The sequence below is a fragment of the Microcaecilia unicolor genome, chromosome 3, assembly GCF_901765095.1.
Source record: "Microcaecilia unicolor chromosome 3, aMicUni1.1, whole genome shotgun sequence".
Lineage (NCBI taxonomy): Eukaryota > Metazoa > Chordata > Amphibia > Gymnophiona > Siphonopidae > Microcaecilia > Microcaecilia unicolor.
This window is the reverse complement of record NC_044033.1, coordinates 486,147,965-486,169,300: the sequence shown is the minus strand read 5'-3', so window position 1 is coordinate 486,169,300 and position 21,336 is coordinate 486,147,965. Positions and strand designations below refer to the sequence as shown.

Below are 21,336 nucleotides of genomic sequence, written 5' to 3'. Positions count from 1 at the left end.
TTTACAATAATTTTCAGCTCATGTAACATCTAGAGCACACCAAGGAAAGGAGGAAAAATCCAGGACAGTAAGGGGACGGGACAAATCATGACTATGCTCCAAGAGATCTAAGCAACCCATCTTTGTTGCTTTCAGCTGAGCACTATAGATTGCCAAACGCTGTATTAATACAATCAGAGGTCAGTAAATCCCTGTTTTTCGGTCTATAAACCCCTTTGGTCAGGTAAGCAATAAAGCAAGAACTGTACCGAAAAGCATATTTACTATTCGGCCAAAAGCAGCTAGGGCTCTTTGGCTTATACAAGAGGCGGCTGGCTGAGGGGAGATATGATAAAGGTCTATGGAATGGGTGGATGTGAATTGCTTTTTGTTTTCTCTTTCCAAAAATACTAGGACAAGGGGGCACACAATGAAGCTACCAAGTAGTAAATTTGAAACAAATTGAAGAAAATATTTTTTTCACTCTGTGTAATTTCTGTGGTAAAAGCAGTTAGCTTAGTGGGGTTTAAAAAAGGTTTGGATAACTTCCTTAAGTCCATTAGCCATTATTAAGATGGCCTTGGGGAAAATCCATTGCTTATTTCTAGGCTAAGCAGCATGGGATCTGGCCATGTACTTGTAACCTGGATTGGCCACTGTTGGAAATAGGATACTGGGCTTGATGGACCTTTAGGCCTGTCCCAGTATGGCAATGCTTTGTTTGGCCAAATACAACTAATGGGCATTGAGATTTTAACATTAAATACAAGAAGCAACATGAAATTGGAGATAAGTGGTTTGTTTTAGTACACTAAAGCCCCAGATTACCTGTATTTGAATTCAAATCACTATTTGGCCGAAGATGAATAATGTATTCGGGCCCAAATCAAAAATGAATATTTGGTACAGCCCTAATAGTAAGTTGCCAATATTACCAGCCCTTGTTCTGCATTTTTCTTATTTGTGGTTCCAATGTGTGTTCAGTGCTGATATCACTTATTGAACAAATTATGCTCTTAATAGTCACACTGGGCTGCTCCTCCAAGTGGTTTCACTTACCTTAGTGACGCACTGATCCTAGTAGTCCCTTTCCTTGCCCTGGACCCTTATGGGGCATCTTGCTCCCTCCTTACTGCAAGGCAGATTATTCATCGTAGATGGCTTTATGGTTTGATATACCACTGTACAATAAAATTAAATGATATAAGAACTCCAGTAATAGAAGTCTCAAAACCAGTCACTCAATACACAGCCAAACCATCCCTTTCCTCCAGAAGAGCAGACTTTCACCAAATTTTCTTTTAAACCAGCTCACTCAAACTTTCTCTTGCCCAGCCTTTATACCTAACTTCCTCACGTTGCTGTACCTCTGCAACAAATCTGTGCATTCTTCAGGTGCTCTATATCCAATTGGCCTGCCAGTAATTGTGAATATCCAGTACAAAGCTTATTGCCCTGGAGTAGAAAGACTTGTGATTTCAGCTTCTGCAGGCAGCAAGTAAACTGTTTACACTTTGCAATAGCAAACAGTTGAAATTCAGGACAGCGTATTCCTTGTGGATGTTATTGGTTTGTGGCTGAGTAGAAGTTCAGGACAGCGTTGGTAGCAATGCTGATATCAAAGTGCACACACTTTGAGATCAGCACAGTCATTATCTGGAGGTTTTGTTATACAACAGACATTATGCTTTGCTGTACTGGATCCTTGGACTGTAGAATAAAGTGTCTAGATAGCTGTTTAACTCAACAAAGGGCTCAAACAGAAAACACACGCGTTAACTGTGGTAAGATACTGAAGATATTAAGAGGCTGAAACAGGAGAACTTGCTTGCCATACCTGCGTTAAGGGAGATGCAGAAAATGAGGTGGTGCTTGTGTTGTAGTCTCGGAATGCTGGAATAAAATGCCAGAGGAGTTGCAGGGTATGAGCAATTTTTTAAAAAGTGGTGTTTTGTTTTTGGTTTTTTTTACAGCGGAGGAAGTGTTTTTAAAGGCATTTTAGAATTGAGGTGGGAGTTTTTTTTGAGTTGTTACTGAAACTATGTGGAGCTCCTGTTTGTGCTGATTCCTTTATACTATTTTAAATGAAGTTTTTCTGTACAATGGTATACAAGTGTTAGAACAACCCAAACCTTTGTGAGGACTGAAGTGAAAGAATACAGAAGGTTTTTATGCCGGTGATTTATCATACTGCATTCACTTTGTTTTCTAGTGCCTTTGAGCTTCTGAGGCTTTTCTTTGTTTCCATATGTCTATTAAGTTAGATTATCTGAACTTGGTTACAGTGAAGTATAACTTCTGAATACAATTTACAAATCTTGATGACATAGTAACATAGTAGATGACGGCAGAAAAAGACCTGCACGGTCCATCCAGTCTGCCCAACAAGATAACTCATATTTGCTGCTTTTTGTGTATACCCTATTTTGATTTGTACCTATGCTCTTCAGGGCACAGACAGTATAAGTCTGCCCCGCCTCCCGATCTTGACTAAGCTCCTGAGGATCCATTCCTTCGGCACAGGATTCCTTTATGCTTATCCCACGCATGTTTGAATTCCGTTACCGTTTTCATTTCCACCACCTCCCGCGGGAGGGCATTCCAAGCATCCACTACTCTCTCCGTGAAAAAATACTTCCTGACATTTTTCTTGAGTCTGCCCCCCTTCAATCTCATTTCATGTCCTCTCGTTCTACCACCTTCCCATCTCCAGAAAAGATTCATTTGCGGATTAATACCTTTCAAATATTTGAACGTCTGTATCATATCACCCATTTCTCCTTTCCTCCAGAGTATACATGTTTAGTTCAGCAAGTCTCTCCTCATACGTCTTGTAACGCAAATCCCATACCATTCTCGTAGCTTTTCTTTGCACCGCTTCAATTCTTTTTACATCCTTAAGATATGGCCTCCAAAACTGAACACAATACTCCAGGTGGGGCCTCACCAACGACTTATACAGGGGCATCAACACCCCCTTTCTTCTGCTGGTCACACCTCTCTTTATACAGCCTAACAACCTTCTAGCTACTGCCACCGCCTTGTCACACTGTTTCGTTGCCTTCAAATCCTCAGATACTATCACCCCAAGATTCTTCTCTCCGCCCGTACCTATCAGACTCTCCCCGCCTAACACATACGTCTCCCGTGGATTTCTACTTCCTAAGTGCATCACTTTGCATTTCTTTGCATTGAATTTTAATTGCCAAACCTTAGACCATTCTTCTAGCTTCCGTATGTCCTTTTTCATGTTTTCCACTCCCTCTGGGGTGTCCACTCTGTTACAGATCTTAGTATCATCCGCAAATAGGCAAACTTTACCTTCTAACCCTTCGGCAATGTCACTCACAAATATATTGAACAGAATCGGCCCCAGCACCGATCCTTGAGGCACTCCACTACTTACCTTAGCTCCTCCAAGCGAATTCCATTCACCACCACCCTCTGGCGTCTGTCCGTCAACCAGTTCCTAATCCAGTTCACCACTTCGGGTCCTATCTTCAGCCCCTCCAGTTTATTTAAGAGCCTCCTGTGGGGAACCGTGTCAAAAGCTTTGCTGAAATCTAAGTAGATTACGTCCATAGCTCGTCCCTGATTCAATTCTCCTGTCACCCAATCAAAGAATTCAATGAGGTTCGTTTGGCACGATTTCCCTTTGGTAAAACCATGTTGTCTTGGATCTTGCAACTTATTGGCTTCCAGGAAATTCACTATCCTTTCCTTCAGCATCGCTTCCATTACTTTTCCAATAACCGAAGTGAGGCTTACCGGCCTGTAGTTTCCAGCTTCTTCCCTATCACCACTTTTGTGAAGTGGGACCACATCCGCCGATCTCCAATCCCTCGGAACCTCTCCCGTCTCCAAGGATTTATTAAACAAATCTTTAAGAGGACCCGCCAGAACCTCTCTGAGCTCCCTCAATATCCTAGGGTGGATCCCATCCGGCCCCATGGCTTTGTCCACCTTTAGCTTTTCAAGTTGTTCCTGGTTCCTCTCTCTGGTTGGATGGGAAAGTACAGCTGCCACAGACAGCGAGTTTGTAGCAAGTGTAGGCAGAAGCTGGTCTCTGCTGTGTAGAGGGAGAGAAACCTAGAGGTATAGATACCATTGAATGGGCTTCCCCTCATTTGCTGCACTGAGAATCTGTTGTACAGCTTTGTAAAAGAGGCCCTTTGTAAGTACTTTCTAAATCTAGACCTTGCTTCATTTGTTCCAGCTAAATAAATTTTGATTTTTGCTCCTCCCAGGATATCAAGGTGGGGCGATGTATCCCCAGTCCGCTACATCTGTAACACTCACTTCCTACCTTGTAACATGGGAATTTAACAAAATCTCTTCCAGATGGTGCTGTGCCATTTTCTCCAAATATCCCCCAACATCAGGACCATGGCTTATATTAGCATCTTGATTGCAGACCACCTCAAATTTTTCTTACCGCACACTATCTGCCAGAAAGACCCAACCCAAGATGTACCAGTGTGCCTTGCTCTTTTCTGTACCTCCCACATAGTTTGAGGTCTCCCAACCATTATTTTTACCACCATTTTTATGTAATGAAGGAGATGCAGTATAAACTGTTACTTCAGTCCATATCTCTGCATGTTGCCTCAAAAAAAAAATTTACATCCTGGTTATCTGCAGTCCTAGTTCATGCTGCCAGTACAGTGCTACCCTTCTCTCACTTTCTAACCTTGTCATTCTGCACCCAATGGTACCACTTAAAAATCAAAGTTTTCCTTTCCTCTCTTCTTGCAGAAAAGCCATGAGCTCCCCTTTCTTGCATAAACTCTCTGCTTCCTAACTCGGAGAATAACATAGTGATCAATTCTATAAAATAGCTTCTAACATTTACACATACATTACATGCAAAATACTCAAAATATAAATGCACCTAAGTTTGTTTGAATCAGGAGCTGGCATAAATGAGTATAACTAGTAAATATACTTCTTTAAGATTAAGGAAGAGGAGACGCACCACTCTTGGATAACCTTTTACTCAATTGAGCCTCAACTGCCCTGGGAAAGTCATAGACCTTTACTTAATATAACCCCTTGAGGGCTTCTCATCGGCTCAGTGCGAGACTGCAAAAACAAAAGTGGGAAATAACTCCTATTAAAGGAGAGAGAACCACTATAGAGAATTTTCACTCTGCACTGGAAAAAAACGTTGAACACCTGACAGTTCCACAGGATAGAATTAGGCATGCCAAAATCATATCTAGTCGCGTCATTCATATATTCAGTTTACTTCCAAATGCTCCACATGTAAAGGCTGCCAACAGTTCAAATCCAAAACCCTGAAAAGGGCCCCCTTGTTTCAAAACATGCTGCTTCTGGAGGAGGAACTTCACTTCAACTGCATTGCCTCAAAATGGCGACAAGCATTTGAGAATGATAAGCTTGGTTATATATAAATATCCTATGCACCACTCCATATAAATAAAAACCTGCATTTAATGTTGCCTCTTATTTATATAGGGTCCTGTTTACTAAAGTGCATGTGTGTGTTTTAGCGAGTGTCTCTAGCATTAGCACGGCTTAAACCGAGCCCATAACTTATTCCACATTTCATATACTGCCTTTCTGTAGATAGGGACAAAAATGTATCCGCAACTGCTTTGACTAATTGGCTAATTCAAGATGCTAGAGCATTTTCACAAGTAGTCATGGATACTTTTTTTAACACTAAAGGAACTGATTTACAAAACATAAATACTAAATAAAATAGTTTTTATAAGAGAAAATATGTGCATGCCCATCCTTGAAGTATGTATCCTTTTTAAACGATAAAATTACATCTTCAAATATAACCTTAAACATAACTCCAATAAATGTAAACAGCAAATCACTCTTATAAAACTTCCATTTAAAGATAACGGTGTTCAGATTGGAAATAGATCTACATCCCCTTCTCTCCAGGATACCATGGGCTTATGAATCAAATTTTGTGGTTGGCTTTCATTGAGGGGGTCTCGTAGTAAAGCTTAGCTCAAGCTGCAGCAGGTCCCATTTTATTCCTATGGGCCCTACTGCAGATAACTCGAGCTAAGCTTTAGTAAAAGACCCCCTCAATGTTTAACCAGGGGCGTCTCTATTGCTTGCCTTTTAATTATGCTTTATGCTTCTGTGTTCTATTAATCTTATTGAGTGCTCTTTTTTCCCCTCATATAAAAGATGCCGTGTCCTTGGATAGACGGTACTTTGTTTGCACTTTAGGTTTCAATCTTCTCTTATATTTCAATATCTCTTCTATCCAAATCAACTGTTATCTTGAAAACATCTCAACTGTTTCTCTTGGATAACACCTTTTCTAAAAATCAATTGTGCATGACTGCAGATTGACTTAGAAAATCCATCTGTGTTGAACACAATTGTTTCAAATGCAGAAACTGGCTAGATGGTAAACTAGTTTCAGTGCTCTACTATGACAACTAGTGTAATGCAAAACTTTATTTGTGTCCCGGTCTTTTATAAACATGTCTCAATGTTTCCATCCACAATAGTAGTAAAGAAATCCCCTTTTTAGATATTTTAATTATCATAACTCACCTCTAACCAAGCTACTAGCCAATCAAAACCTCAACCCCTACATTTATGCAGATGATGTCACAATTTACATTCCATTCAAACATGATCTAAAAGAAATCACCAATGAGATCAACCAAAGCCTCCAAATAATGCACACCTGGGCAGATGCATTCCAATTAAAACTTAACGCAGAAAAAACACAATGCCTTGTACTCGCCTCACAACATAACACAAAAAACTTCAACACCATACTGTTCCCTTCCGATCTCACAAAACTTGAAAATTCTTGGAGTCACCATTGATCGACACCCACGTGAAAAACACGACCAAAAAGATGTTCTACACCATGTGGAAACTTAAGAGTAAAACCTTTCTTCCCGAGATGCATTTTCCGTACCCTGGTACAGTCAATGGTAAGAAGCCATCTGGACTACTGCAATGCACTGTACACAGAGTGCAAAGAACAGACAAAAAAAAACTCAGCTGCCCAGAATACGGCCGCCAGACTCGTATTTGGAAAAACTAAATATGAAAGTGCAAAACCACTAAGAGAAACTTCACTGGCTCCCAATTAAGGAACTTATTGCGTTTAAGATCTGCACGATGGTACATAAAATCATTCATGTAGACGCCCCAAACTACATGCTAAACCTCGTGGACCTACCTCCCAGAAACGCCACAAGATCATATCGTAAATTTCTCAACCTGCACTACCCCAGCTGCAAAGGACTGAAGTACAAACTGATGCATGCCACTACCTTCTCGTACACGAGCACGCAGTTATGGAATGCATTACCCGCAGACTTGAAAGCAATCAACGAAACAACTATCTTTCAAAAATCTCTGAAAACATTAGTCTTCAACAAGGCCTACAATGAACACCTATAATCTCATTAAGTTACCTCACAACCCACTCAATTATGAAAGCTCACCTTATACAACTATCCTAATCACTCCCTCCTTCTTCCCTCCTCCCTACCTGATCGCTACACATTACGAATTGTATCTGATATCTTGTTATGATTGTCAACAAATCTATGTAAGCCACATTGAGCCTGCAAATAGGTGAGGGAATGTGGGATACAAATGCAATAAATATTTGAATCGCATTGGTTAAGCTAAAAATGGAACCTCAGAAGGATCAAACTGACTCTTGGAATTGGCACGTTAGCACCCTCTGGCATTATCAGCTTTTCAGAAGTCTCATTTTGGACTTTTTTTTTTTTCCTTTCATAGAATCTACTGATGTTCGCAGCCCAAAGCCATCATTTGTTAAGTTTAGTGTGGGACAAATGGTAGTACACAAGCAATTCGGCTATTCAGGGGTGATTACTGGCTGGGATCCAAAAGTCAGGGCTCCAGAAGACTGGCTGAAAGAGACGTATTCATCGGAGAAAGAGATAGAGGTATGGCAGACTTTCCTCTAAACTGTAAGGGTGCTATTCTATGGGAAGATTACCTTGCCTCTTTCTGTTGTGCAGAAGACATGCCAGCTGTGTTGGCCTTCTCCAAGCATGTGTGACCTGAAATCTTTGTGTACTAACTGAATTTCTGTTACCACTGGCCTAATGAGAGAGAGATGCACAAATGTCAGTTTGGGCCCTGACTTAGTAAGGGGATGAATTGCTAATTGTTAGCATGTGCAACCTGCAGGAGTTAAAGGTAAAACTGTGCTACAATGCGTGCTGCTTATTGTCTGTGGTGATTCAACAAATCTGTGGGAAAATTAGGTTGAATACAGCCTGGCTTCATTCTAATTAAAGGCTTTTGTATTTTTAAGCTATGCTCTTCTGGATAGTCAAAACTATTTAACTATTCGGACACGGCTGCTGACCGGTTAAATAGCATTTTGGCACCTAACTGTGAATATTCAGCATAAGATAACTGGTTATCTTCACTGAATATTTGCAGATGGTGCTGAAAGGTTAACTGGCTCTGTCGCATGATAACCAGCAGTATTCAGCGTTCACTGGCTAAGTTAAGTGGGCAAATAGGACTGCTCTTATGTAGTCCGATCTTTGCCTTCTATAAACTTAACCAGCCAAGCGAATATTTGGTGCTGGATGGTTAAGCTAGCACTGGCCAAAAAGGACCCCTGGATATTCAATACTGGTCACTGGAAACAGCCTGGCATTGCATATCCGGGGTAGGTGCCGATCATAGCATTTATGTAGTTTGGTAAATGTTAGAATGAAACAGTGCTGAAAAGTGGCCAGTACTAGCTAGAGAACTCCAAATGTTTCAAAAGAAGAAAAAAACATCCCCATCATTCCAGCTTCTAACTTGCCAAGTGAGATCTTCAAATAAGAGCTGGGTCTTTTTGTATATAGAAGACCTTCAATGCTGTCTTTTGCCTGTTACCCCCCTCCCCCCACCTGTTCCTCCAATCTTCACCTTCTATGCACTGAATGACTTCCTCTTCTATGCTGAGCTATTTTCTGGCCCTGGGTTTCATGGTAGATCTAATTGTAAGACTATTGTAGCCATTAGATGTTGTTGTATATAGTAGGATAAGAAAAAGGGCATGTTGAGCATACTCAGCTTAGAACTGCTGGAGACTACTACTAATCATTTCTATAGCACTAGAGTACACAGTGCTGTACATTGAATATGTAAGACTGTCCCTGCTCGATGGAGCAAACAGGATAAATGTGGGAATTATAAAACAGACATAGGTACTGAAAAAGTGAATAGGAGTTAACCCAGCCTAAAGGTGGACTTTTAGCCTAGATCTGAATATGACCAGAGCTGGAGCTTGGTGTACTTATTTAGGAAGTCTATTCCCGGCAATATGGTACAGCAAGGTAAAAGGAACAGTCTAGAGTTGGCAGTGGAGGAGAAGGGTACAGATAAGATTACCCAATGAACAAGAGTTCCCGGGGAGGAGTGTAGGGAGAGGTACTGAGGAGTTAGAGCGAATGCACTTGCAAGTAGTAACAGGAGATTGAATTGTATGCGGAAATGGATAGGGAGCCAATTGTGACTTGAGAGGGCTAATATGAGCATAGTGACACTGGAGGAATATACATCGTGCAGCAGAACTTTGAACAGATTGAAGGGGATAGAGATGGCTTAGTGGGAGATCTGTAAGAAGCAAGTTGCAGTAGTCTAAGCGAGAGGTGATGAGTGTGGATAAGGGTTTTTGGTAGTGTGCTCGGAAAGGAACTGACAAATTTTGGTGATCTTTACAGAGAGAGAAACGGGTTTTAGCAATCGTTGAATATGTGCAGGTTGAGAGGAGTCAAAGATGACCCCAAGGTTTTATGAGCTGATGAGCCGGAGAGGATGAGAATGTAATCCACAGCAAGAGAATGGGGGAAGAGAAGAGGTGGGAAAGATTAGCCATATTCAGTTTCAGATGGCTGTGAGACATCTAGGCAGCAATGTCAGCTAGGCAGGCTGAGACTTGGGGGGGGGGGGGGTCTGGAATCCTGCTGACACTTCTAGTGTGGAGAGGCAGATCTGGGCGTCTGCATAAGGTGATACTGACAACCATGGAAGGAGCAAGGGAAGCATAGATGTAGAGAAGGAGGCTCCAAGACAGAGCCCTGAGGTACACCGACTGATAGAAATTGAGGAGGCTCTGCCAGAGCATACACTAAAAGTACAATGGGAGAGAAGAATAAAACAACCAAGAAAGAGCCCTGAAATCCAACTGAGGGCAGCTTATCGAGGAGTAGGTGGTGAGCAGCAGATAAATGGAGAAGGATGAGGATAGAACAGAGACCTTTGTATCTGGCCAGAAACAGGTCATTGGAGACTTTAGCAAGGGCTGTTTCAGTTGAATGTAGAGGGCAAAAGCCATGTTGGTGGATCAAGAATAAGATGAAGTCAAGGCAATGGCAGTCATTTTCAGGTGTCTTGGATAGGAAGGTGGTGTAACTATAGCATGTTTGAAGGCATCAGGAACAGTTGTGTGGAAAGTGACAGATTGAGGACATATCTGGTAGGAGGAGGAGAGTGCTGACTAGATGGGTGGGATTAGGAACAGGTACTCCATTTGGAGGAGGAAAGAAAATGTGCAGTTTCCTGTTCAGTGAGTTTTAGAAAAGGAGGCAGGGTTTGAAGGAGGGCTGACTAGAATGGACTGGGGGAAGTAGAGATGGCGGTGACTTTGAACTCCCAAGGTTAATCTTGTGAACCTTGTCATGGAAGAATTCAGCCATAGTCTGGGGAGAAAGTGAAAGAGGGGTTCAGTGAGACGTTGAGCATTTTGAGCCAAGAGTCAACTGGATGTAGTAGTCCTGTTTTGGCAAGTGAAAAAGCAGACTGGAAGGAGGTCGCAAGAATTTGAAATGTATGAAGTCAGTATGGGATTTCAGCCAAAAGCATTCAGATCAGGAACATAGCAGATTTAGAGGTCAGGCTGGGTTTTGGTATTGCAGAATGGGGAATGGGAGGAGTGAATATCCAGAGGAGAGAATATTATAGGAAGACTGTCTCATTGAAAGACTTGGGTAGCATAGTGGTTGAGAAGGATGAAGCACTGGTGGAGAGAGTGCAAGAGCCAATAGCCTGAAGATTCCTAATTGTATAGGTGGAGATTGGATGGGAGGGTGTTTTTTTGGTGTGAAGGGTGTTTTACGTGTGAAGGTTATCAGATGATAGAGGGCAAGAACTGAGTGCAGAAACTGCCAAGTGAGCAGTTAGAAAAGACAAGATCAAGACAGTGGCCATTATGGTGAGTAGGGGTAGTGAGCACAACTGAAGATTGGAGGATGTTAAAGCAAGAAACTGAGAGGCATAAGAGTCAAAGGGCTCATTAGCATGAATGTTAAAATCCCCAAGAATGAGGGAAGGAGATGAAGGTTTGAGAGAGAAGGAAAGCCAGGAGTCGGTCAGTGAGGAGAAAGGAAGAAAGGGATTTATTGGAGGTGGATGAGTAAATAAATGGAGTGAACTTTGAAGGAAGAAAAGCAGTGAGACTGAGGTGGAAGAAATGAAAATAGTAGCCTGACACCAACTCTGTGGCCAACTGGGCAAGGTGTGTGGAAGAAAATCTTCATGACGCAGGGTAACAGCTGAAGCAGTCAAGTCTCTGTGCAAGCAGATGGAGAGTACAAGAGAGGCTGTGAATGTAGGAAAGGTGGTTGGAGACAAAGCAGGCATTCAACAGGATAGGTGAGGGGGAGGAGAGGAACACATTTTATATTGGAGACATTGCAGTGTGACCTTCACGAGTAGGGTGAGAGCTGATCTGGAGGATCAGGATTGGAATTCATATCCCCAGCAGAAGGAGCAAATATGGAGGAGAGGCATGATGAAGATGAGATGCACTCAGACAAAATGTAGATGGTTGAAATGAAAGGAAGAAAATGTTGAAGCTTGAGCTGAGGAAAAAGAGAGAAGACAAAAGGGATGGTGAGATGATGATGAAAACGGAAGGTGGGCAATGTGGTCCTTTTTTATATACTGTGGTTTCAGATGGGATGTAGACAGAGCAGTGGACCTGGATGTCAACCCGGAGAATGTTTGGGAGGATATGCAGATGGGCTGCAAATCCTCCACAGCACCTGGAGCAGAGGCCCTGGGTGGTTTGGCGTGGACCTAGTAGTCGCCCTAGAGAATGCAGACTTGAATACTCTAGGCAGTGTTCAGTGTAAGACCTGAGGTCCAGTAGTAGCTGTCATCAACTGTTAAGTATGGTTCTTCGACAACATGCACACTCCTTTCTTATGTAGAGGCTTGCTGCTTCTCCAGATCAGCTGTTCTGTTTTCTGTCTGCACTACGCAGGTCTCTGTAAACTCAGATCATGTGGTGCTATTGTCATAAGAAACCTCCAGAAGATTTGAGAAAAAGGATTAAACTGAGGGAAGTCGTCTTGAAGAGAAAGATGGGGATGCATGGGGGGAAAAATGTAAGGGGGTTGAGACTGGGGGGGGAAATGAGTGGCACTATTGGGCTGAAGAGAGAGGGAGAATGCGGGAACAGGCTTTTTTTTTTTACTTGAGTTCTGCGTGTAATTTAGAAGCTTGGTCAGCTATATTAGAATTCCCCCCCCCCCCCTCCAAACCGCTTGCATAGAATGCCAATCTGTTCTGTACCATTGCTGGATACTTCGTGTTTTGAACCCCCCCCCCCCCCCCCCCATTGGAAAAACAGTGAAGACCACAGATTATGTATAACCCTGATATGAGGAAGTAAGCCTGTTGTAAGATGTACTTAACACTTTTTTTCAATTACCAAAACTTCCTTTGCTGGCCTGCTTGTTGGTACAAAGATGCTGTTTTTAAGGCCACAGACAAATCTTGCAAATGGAATGAATATGAAAAATTATATGCTTCCCCCCGCCCCCCCAATGGTAATTTCTATAGTATATGTGTAACCAGAATTATCAATCAAAAGTACAAAAGTCTATATTAAATGTTTTCTTAATTAGCCATCTTTGAGAGCAAGAACGAAAGAAGCAGTCAGTAATTGAGCAAATTTTCAGGTAGTGTTAACACCATTACCTAAAAGGTTATCACTTGCTTTCATTGCTAAAATATATTCAGTCATGATGCATAGAAATGTGATGGGGGGATAATTACTTCTTTATCCAGGAACAATGCTCAGTATGTTGAGGTTAATGTGCCACTTTTCCAATTTGTCATTTAGTAATTTTTTTTTAACATTGACATGGGATGTAACTGTGTATATTTAAGTATATAACGCAGTTCTGGACAGATTTTTACGATCTGTGTCCCTCAAATGAGAAGACGACCAGACTAGAGTGGGCTTCAACGACAACTCCAGCAGTTGGAACATAGGGATAGGGCCAGATAGACTTCTATGGTCTATGTTCCAGAAACACACAAAGACCATAACTATATATCACACTCGTTGATTTAATCATGAATTGATAATGAGTGTGACTATTGGGGGCAGACTGGATGGACCATTCAGGTCTTTATTTGCTGTCATTTACTATGTTACAATTAATCCTCTTTGCTCCCGGGCTGATGAGCAGACCTCAGCTCTGACACAGGCATGAGCATCAGATGTCACCTGACCTACTGGCACGTGCATGTGGTGACCTCTCAGCACACAGTGCCAGTAAATCAGAGACACATCTTACATGTGCACACCAGAGTGTTCCAAGTTTCAGCTTCCATGCCTTCCTTGCCTACAGTGCTGTGGCTCAAATCCAGAGAGAGACTGAGGGAGCTGATTGGAATTTTTTTATTTATCATTAAATTCTTAGTGATGGGTTAAAGTCTTGCAGGGATGGGTTGGAATGGATTACATTTTTGCGGGGATGGATGGGGATGGGTAAAATTCCAGTGGGGCGGGTAAGATTTCTGTCCCCGTGCAACTCTCTACTGCAGTGCCCCCTAGGGTGCCCCACTGCTCTGCTGGGATGTCTGTGTGGCTAGTCTACTAAGAATGAATACTTATCCTTTAGATTGTAAGCTCTTTTGAGCAGGGACTGTCCTTCCTCGTTTAAAATTGTACAGCGCTGCGTAACCCTGGTAGCGCTTTAGAAATGTGGAGGAGTAGTAATGCTGACTCTTCCTACATACCAGTGGCTTGATTTTTGTGTCTTTCACGTGGACTTTTTCTTTTCCTGAAAATAGATTAGACAAATGCACAGAGCACAAAAACATCTAGCAAGTGGCTATTTTCAAAAATTCTTTTTGAAGACTTACTGTTTTGAAAATTGGTATCTTTGCTACTTGGATTCTGGATGTTTTGAGCAAAACGTCCAAAGACCGATTTGGACATCTTATTGATGTCATAAATTCAAGGTAGGTGAGCCCTTGGACTGCAGCTGAAGTGGGCTGGCACAGGGCAGAAGTTGGAACAAGACAGGACTGGGCAAGGCTAGACAAGACAGTACTAGAATAAACCAGGCAGCTCAGAAGTAACAAGGTACAACAGACAAGAATGAGGACCAGATCCAGATGAGGCAAGGCAAAAGGCTAGAACTGGATCCCAGGCAGAACAAGGCAAGACAAGAACTAGGTTAAAACTGGGTCCAGAAAAGACAAGATGAGGACAAGGCTAGGCAAGGACTGGACCTGGACTGGATCCAGATGAGGCAAGAAAAACAAGGCAAAGGGGCTAGAACTGGAACTCAGGCAAAACAAGGCAAGACTATGAACTAGATTAAAATTGGGGCAAGGCTAGAGGACAAAGCAGGATCAGGGCTTCAGGAACTTGGCAAGGTAGGAACTGGAACAGGGCTTCAGGCAAGACTCACAGGAACACTAAGTCAAGGCTAAAACACCTTTGTGAAGGCAAAGCATGAAAGTCCCAAGGTTCCTTATAAAGGTCTTCACTGATTTCTCAACTTGGAATGAGGTTTGGAACACAACAGGGAACCAGAGCAAGGCCAAGATACTGGGACATCAGCCTGAGACTTGAATAATCTTTGAAATGAGTCTTGAGAAACAGGGAAATGGGCAACAGTGGTATCTGTGCAGGGAAAGGACATCTGGAGAAGTCACAGAGCCCGACCACTGGAAGAAAAGGTGAGTCTGGACATGGGACGCAGCTGTGATAATCGAAATGCCCCTCATCTCATATTCATTGTTGATATTTTGAAAACCAGACTGGCTTGGGGTTCCTCAAGGACTGGGATGTGAAACTCTGATTTAGAGTAAGGTTGATATGGCAGTGTAGAAAATAGTGGAACATTTGTTAATGTTTACAGCTGTTTAAGGTTAATGGCAACATCTAATTGGATATGCAATCTTAAGATTTATGTGAAATGATAAACTGTGCATATTAACATCTTGTTAGATTTGTGAAATGTATTTTTTGTACATATTTTGGTTTCCCCAATTACACAGTATAGCATCCATCTTGACAGTTTACAATTTTAAAAGGTGTAACTTGACCACCAGAGTTTACACTACTACTTATATTTGTGCATTTTGAGAGGATCCAATAGATGGGGAATTGTTAAACCTACTAGCCTCCCTAATTCTTATTTCTCTGTGTTTTGGTGTGGCTAATGTTATCACCGGGGGGACCCTTGAACCAGTATGTGTGCTTGAGGGATTCTGAAGTTAGCTACAGACTCTACAACAATTGATATACCTGCATCTTTGGGTCATCGTTGGCTTCACTACATGGGGGGGGGGGGGGGGAATAATCCACTGTGATTTTCAGGAAGACAGCTGGTTTGCCCAATTAGATTAATTTACCTGGCTAAATAGCTTTGTTCAACAATTGAAAACTGTATAGCAGGGGGTTCTCAACCCAGTCCTGAAGACACAATGAACGAGTCTGGTTTTTAAGTCACCCACAATAAATATGCATGAGAAAATTACCACACACGGTTTTTCAATGTATGAAAATCTGACTGGCTTGATGTGTCCTAAAAGACTGGGTTGAGAGCTTCTGCTCTATTTTGTCCAAGATTATATGGAGAATGAGGTTGGGGCTTACACAACTCTTTTTTGTAAATTTCAAATATGCTTTTGTAGGTTAAAAAGAATATTCCTCACTACAGAATCCTTATATGCCGCCCACAGAATTATGGAAAAACAATATCCTATATTGCTCAGGATGAGGTTATAGTACTCAAGGGATTACAGGTATGTGGAAGGTGGTGGGAATGGGCCATGTTCTGGAATGTAACTCATGTATATGTTGTGTAGGTTTAGCCTTTTAGAATGCTTATGTAACGACTACAAATATTACAATCTTCAGGATATCTGGGAGAATACAGCAAGCTACCTTGTATCTTAAGTGTCTATAATTCTGGAAGCTTTTTGAGCCCCACTTAATAGAACATAATTGCCAATTTATTACTTTAAATATCTAGGACAATTTACTCATTTAAACAGTATGTATTGCATCTGTTAAAAAAAAAAAAGCACACTGCTTTGTTGCCAGCAATAAGATGCTGGCACTTACATGAAGGCCAGTCTTGGGGGGGGGAGGGGGGTGAATGCACAGGGCTTGCCCACACCCTGCAACAGATACTATAAAAAGGCAGCAGTTATCCATCCTGTGTGTTTCCAGAAGGGTTGAATACAATTATAAATTGCAAATTTTACACGAGTCCCTACAAAACCAAATAGCACCTACTGAAAAAAACATGTTAGACTGCTAAAGATCCTTACATAACAGGAGAATCCCTCATCTCCTACACACAGAGCACCAGACTTACCAAATACACTATATTAGAAAGATATGGACAGTTAAAACTGAGCTGGAAACACTAAAAAGTCAGGGTCTGCAGAAATGCGTTTCCCCTCCTTCCTTTTTTTATTGCCACCTTATTGTATTTATAACAATTCTCCTCCCAAAACCTATACCAAAGGTCCAATTTTGACACTTCCCTCATCTCAAAAGCCACTAGCCAACAGAGGCATTGGTCATTCTGCCTAGTGGTAGCACCCACTAGCAATGCCAAGCCTGTTAAAGGCTCCCCTTAATGTCCCTATAAAAGTTTTAACTGATAAAACTGCCCAGATGCATGACAAAAAAAAAGCATGTACTGGGTAATTACCAGGAAAAATAACAATGTCCGTAATACACTTGTACCCCCTCCCCGACTTGATTTAAAAAGATATGCAGCAGTAGTAGATATGGGGTGAAAGTAACACACTTTATTTTTTTTTGGTACCCTCAGAGCCCCTAATTAGCTGGAAGATAAACACCTAAATTTACAAGTTAGCAACATCTTAGACTACAAGTCCTACATATATCGCTTCTGGTACACAGTCCAACTTTAGAAAGTGTGAAGACGAGAATTGATGTCCAGGTTGGGAAATTTCCATTTTTACAAAGGCTCTTATCACAGAGCATCTTGTAAATTACGTGTAAGGGCATCATGCAGGAGTACATGTCAATGACAGATGGTATCAACGATTAGAAAGACACATGCATATATGGGGTGAAGGAACATCATTTTTTGTTTCTCCATATGCCGCTCTCTAAAATTGCTGCTCCTATTTTTCCATGCACACCTAGATAAACCCCCTCTCTTACTGCTAGGGCTCACGGCTGCTATTTTGAACTTGAGACACAGAGAAGTAGGCGCAGACATTGCTTCTGCTCCCAGTAGACATACATAAATCAGGGACCCCATAGAACCTTGACTGGTGGTGGTGGGTTCTTGTTGCAAGGGACGTTCAGGTGGCAGAGGTAGCCTTGGCCTTTATCTCCCCTTGGAGCAGGCACTTTTGCGTGCTGCAATGCATGTGTTCTGGGGGAATGCATGTTTGTGTTGGTCCTACCCACATACTCCATCTCCATACCCTTACTTCACTCCCTTGCCATCTACCCAGACATGGTATGGATCTCCTCATGTACATGGTAGCTTTCTAAAATCACCATCAATGCCTATAAAAGCTTTGGTGGGGGGGTCCTTCTAAAAAGGGCCATAGGCTGTTGAGCTAAAACCAAACTACAGCTTACTGTTCAGTTGGAAGATAGGGCAGCATGCAATTTTTCCACAGCAGGGAGGCGAGGCTTAGACTAGTCAGCCCTTTCCATTTTAAATCAAGTTTTCCAACAAGATGCACACTCATGTGGACTTTGGGTATAGCTTTATTATAAATGTCTATGCCACATGATCTTGCCATTCCCAAACATACATAAAATGTAACAAAATACTAATATAAAACCATATGTTTTATTTTGTTCAATTATATTTTAAGTGATAGCAGTAATATTTAACAGAAAATATTTCTTCACTCATTTAATTCCACTTATGGAATTTTTTGCCAGAGAATGTGGCAAAAGCAGTTATCTTAGTGGGGTTTAAAAAAAGGCGTGGCTAGCTTCCTTTTAAAAAAAAAAAAAAAAAAAAAAAAAAAGGCTAAGTCATTAAGATAGACTTGAGGAAAATCCACTGCTTATTTCTAGGATAAGCAGCATAAAATGTACTGTTTTTTGGGATCTTGCCAGGTACTTGTGACCTGGATTGGCCACTGTTGGAGGCAGGATGCTGGACTTGATGGACCTTTGTTCTGTCCCAGTGTGGCAATACTTCACACTAAACATCAACAGATATATATTACCTTTTAGGAGTAAAAACCTAATATTCCTCTACTCCCAACCAACAGGATGATTACCCATATGTGGTAGGAAGCAACTATTGTTAAACTATCTAAATCGAATCTTACCTTCCAATAATTCATGCAAGTGTCCACGTCAAGCTTTTCTGAACATTCCCACCAGTTTCTGCTATAATAATCTCATGTATATAAGCGAGCAGAACTGCACATTAAGTAGGCATTTTTCCACACTTTCAAAGTGTGCTACAATGCTATGGCCATTTGGATGTGCAGTAATTGAGAACCTAGGAGCAAATGACCTTCAAATTCAGAACCTATGTTAAATAGTATTCCTTCATAAGTTAAAGGAGCTGTGATTCTAAGTACTTTCTGAATATAGGACCAAACTTGTTTCTAGAAAAGGGGGGGGGGGGGGAATACTTTTTCCCCCCAATTTGGACCTCCAAATATCTTAGCATGGTCTTTGGTACCCTGAAAGGGGAAAGTGCTGGTCACGTCCCTCATACCACCTGGATCTAAGGTGGTAATGTTCATTCAATTTACCTTAAATCCTGAGAGTTTACAAAAAACCTCCAGTCATAAGTACATAAGTAATGCCATACTGGGAAAAGACCAAGGGTCCATCGAGCCCAGCATCCTGTCCACGACAGCGGCCAATCCAGGCCAAGGGCGCCTGGCAAGCTTCCCAAACGTACAAACATTCTATACATGTTGTTCCTGGAATTTTGGAGTTTTCCAAGTCCGTTTAGTAGCGGTTTATGGACTTGTCCTTTAGGAAACCGTCCAACCCCTTTTTAAACTCTGCTAAGCTAACTGCCTTCACCACTTTCTCCGGCAACGAATTCCAGAGTTTAATTATACGTTGGATGAAGAAAAATTTTCTCCGATTTGTTTTAAATTTACTACACTGTAGTTTCATCGCATGCCCCCTAGTCCTAGTATTTTTGGAAAGCGTGAACAGACGCTTCACATCCACCTGTTCCACTCCACTCATTATTTTATATACCTCTATCATGTCTCCCCTCAGCCATCTCTTCTCCAAGCTGTATAGCCCTAGCCTCCTTAGCCTTTCTTCATAGGGAAGTCGTCCCATCCCCGCTATCATTTTAGTCGCCCTTCGCTGCACCTTTTCCAATTCTACTATATCTTTCTTGAGATGCGGCGACCAGAATTGAACACAATACTCAAGGTGCGGTCGCACCATGGAGCGATACAACGGCATTATAACATCCTCACACCTGTTTTCCATACCTTTCCTGATAATACCCAACATTCTATTCGCTTTCTTAGCCGCAGCAGCACACTGAGCAGAAGGTTTCAGTGTGTTATCGACGACGACACCCAGATCCCTTTCTTGGTCCGTAACTCCTAACGTGGAACCTTGCATGACGTAGCTATAATTCGGGTTCTTTTTTCCCACATGCATCACCTTGCACTTGCTCACATTAAACATCTGCCATTTAGCCTCCCAGTCTCGTAAGGTCCTCTTGTAATTTTTCACAATCATGTCGCGATTTAACGACTTTGAATAACTTTGTGTCGTCAGCAAATTTAATTACCTCGCTAGTTACTCCCATCTCTAAATCATTTATTAGCTGGTAGTGACTGCTTCAGATGCATCACAGTTCCCATTTAATGCCATCACTATAGAGGGATATTTCATAATGCCCTTTGCACGCTTTTTATTGTACCCTGGAATTTGACAGTTTGGTAGGACAATGATTATAATCCAACTTTGCTCCCAGATTCTGTATATGGTGCCTAGACCTTGATCAATTAGATGCTAACAACCAATTATTGATGGGCCCCAATTATGATGTGTGTATGCATCTGGCTTCACACTATTCTATATAAGGTATGGTGCCTTACTCTACTAGCGTGTAACTCAAAAGGGAGCATGGTCAGTGTCAGGGGTGTTCTGAAAACCTGCACATATAATTACTGCCTTAGCGTTATTGGGCACCAGCATTTCTACCAGGTTTGAGTAGGCATATGTCCCTTGTTTATCACCTCACTACTACATACATGGTGGCAAAATTAGGTCTGTTAAGCTGGTACTTATTTTTTTTTCCTGTTTTGTTTTTCTATTCCTTGAGATGGGCCAGCTCCATCCTGGAAGAAATGCTCTGGGGAAAACTCCTGCTTGTCTGTTTCCTTGTATACTTTTTGTTATAACGTAAACCTGTGGCTCCACTGGAGGGGAGGGCGGCCATATAGTAACCTTACAGATTTATGACTGTGAGCTATGTTTTTGCTTCCATCTCATGGTGGTTCTATTAAGAGTATAAAAATATATAAACTTGCCAATCATTCTGATGATCTACTTATTCTTTTTACAGCTGTACCATCCTGTTTTGCATATTTACTTCTCCATGTTTGAAGGATCTAGATATGTTATGCATCCCTGGCTGCAGCGCATTTATCCACATGATGACTGAAGTCTACATTTTCTACTGATATCTTCTGCAATAATAAATTGCCATGTAATGTTATAGCTTTTTTCATTAAAGAAATGATTCCTAAGATTCCTGAAATATTTTTCTTACAATTGCAGTAAAGTATATTCAGAAATGATTCAAATGAGCATCCAAGTTGCCACGATTTGGGTTTCTGCCAGGTACTTGTGACCTGGCTTGGCCACTGTTTGGAAAACAGGATACTGGGCTACGTGGACCATTGGTCTGACCCAGTATAGCTACTCTTATGTATCCTGGTAAATTAAACTGCACTCTTACATCTTCTAAAATCTGTAAGCTAAGACACATGGAGAGGCATTTTCAATAGTGCATGTAAGTCAGACTTTGATGTGCTAAAAGTATCAAATCCATATTGGAAACTAGTAAAAAAGGCCCGTTTCTGTAGGCAAGGAAA

At 41.6% G+C, this 21,336-nt stretch overlaps 1 protein-coding gene across 1 annotated transcript in view; it reads left to right on the top strand.

Annotated features, from left to right (window-relative positions):
* Nucleotides 1–20,992, top strand: part of LOC115465226 — a 38,221-nt gene extending 17,229 nt beyond the window's left edge. The window contains exons 5-7 of the mRNA XM_030195629.1: nucleotides 7,744–7,913; nucleotides 15,922–16,032; nucleotides 20,805–20,992. Coding sequence (XP_030051489.1) covers nucleotides 7,744–7,913; nucleotides 15,922–16,032; nucleotides 20,805–20,903 — 380 coding nt within the window. The 3' untranslated portion in view covers nucleotides 20,904–20,992. The remainder of the gene's footprint in view (nucleotides 1–7,743; nucleotides 7,914–15,921; nucleotides 16,033–20,804) is intronic.
* The last annotated feature ends 344 nt before the right edge of the window (nucleotides 20,993–21,336 follow it).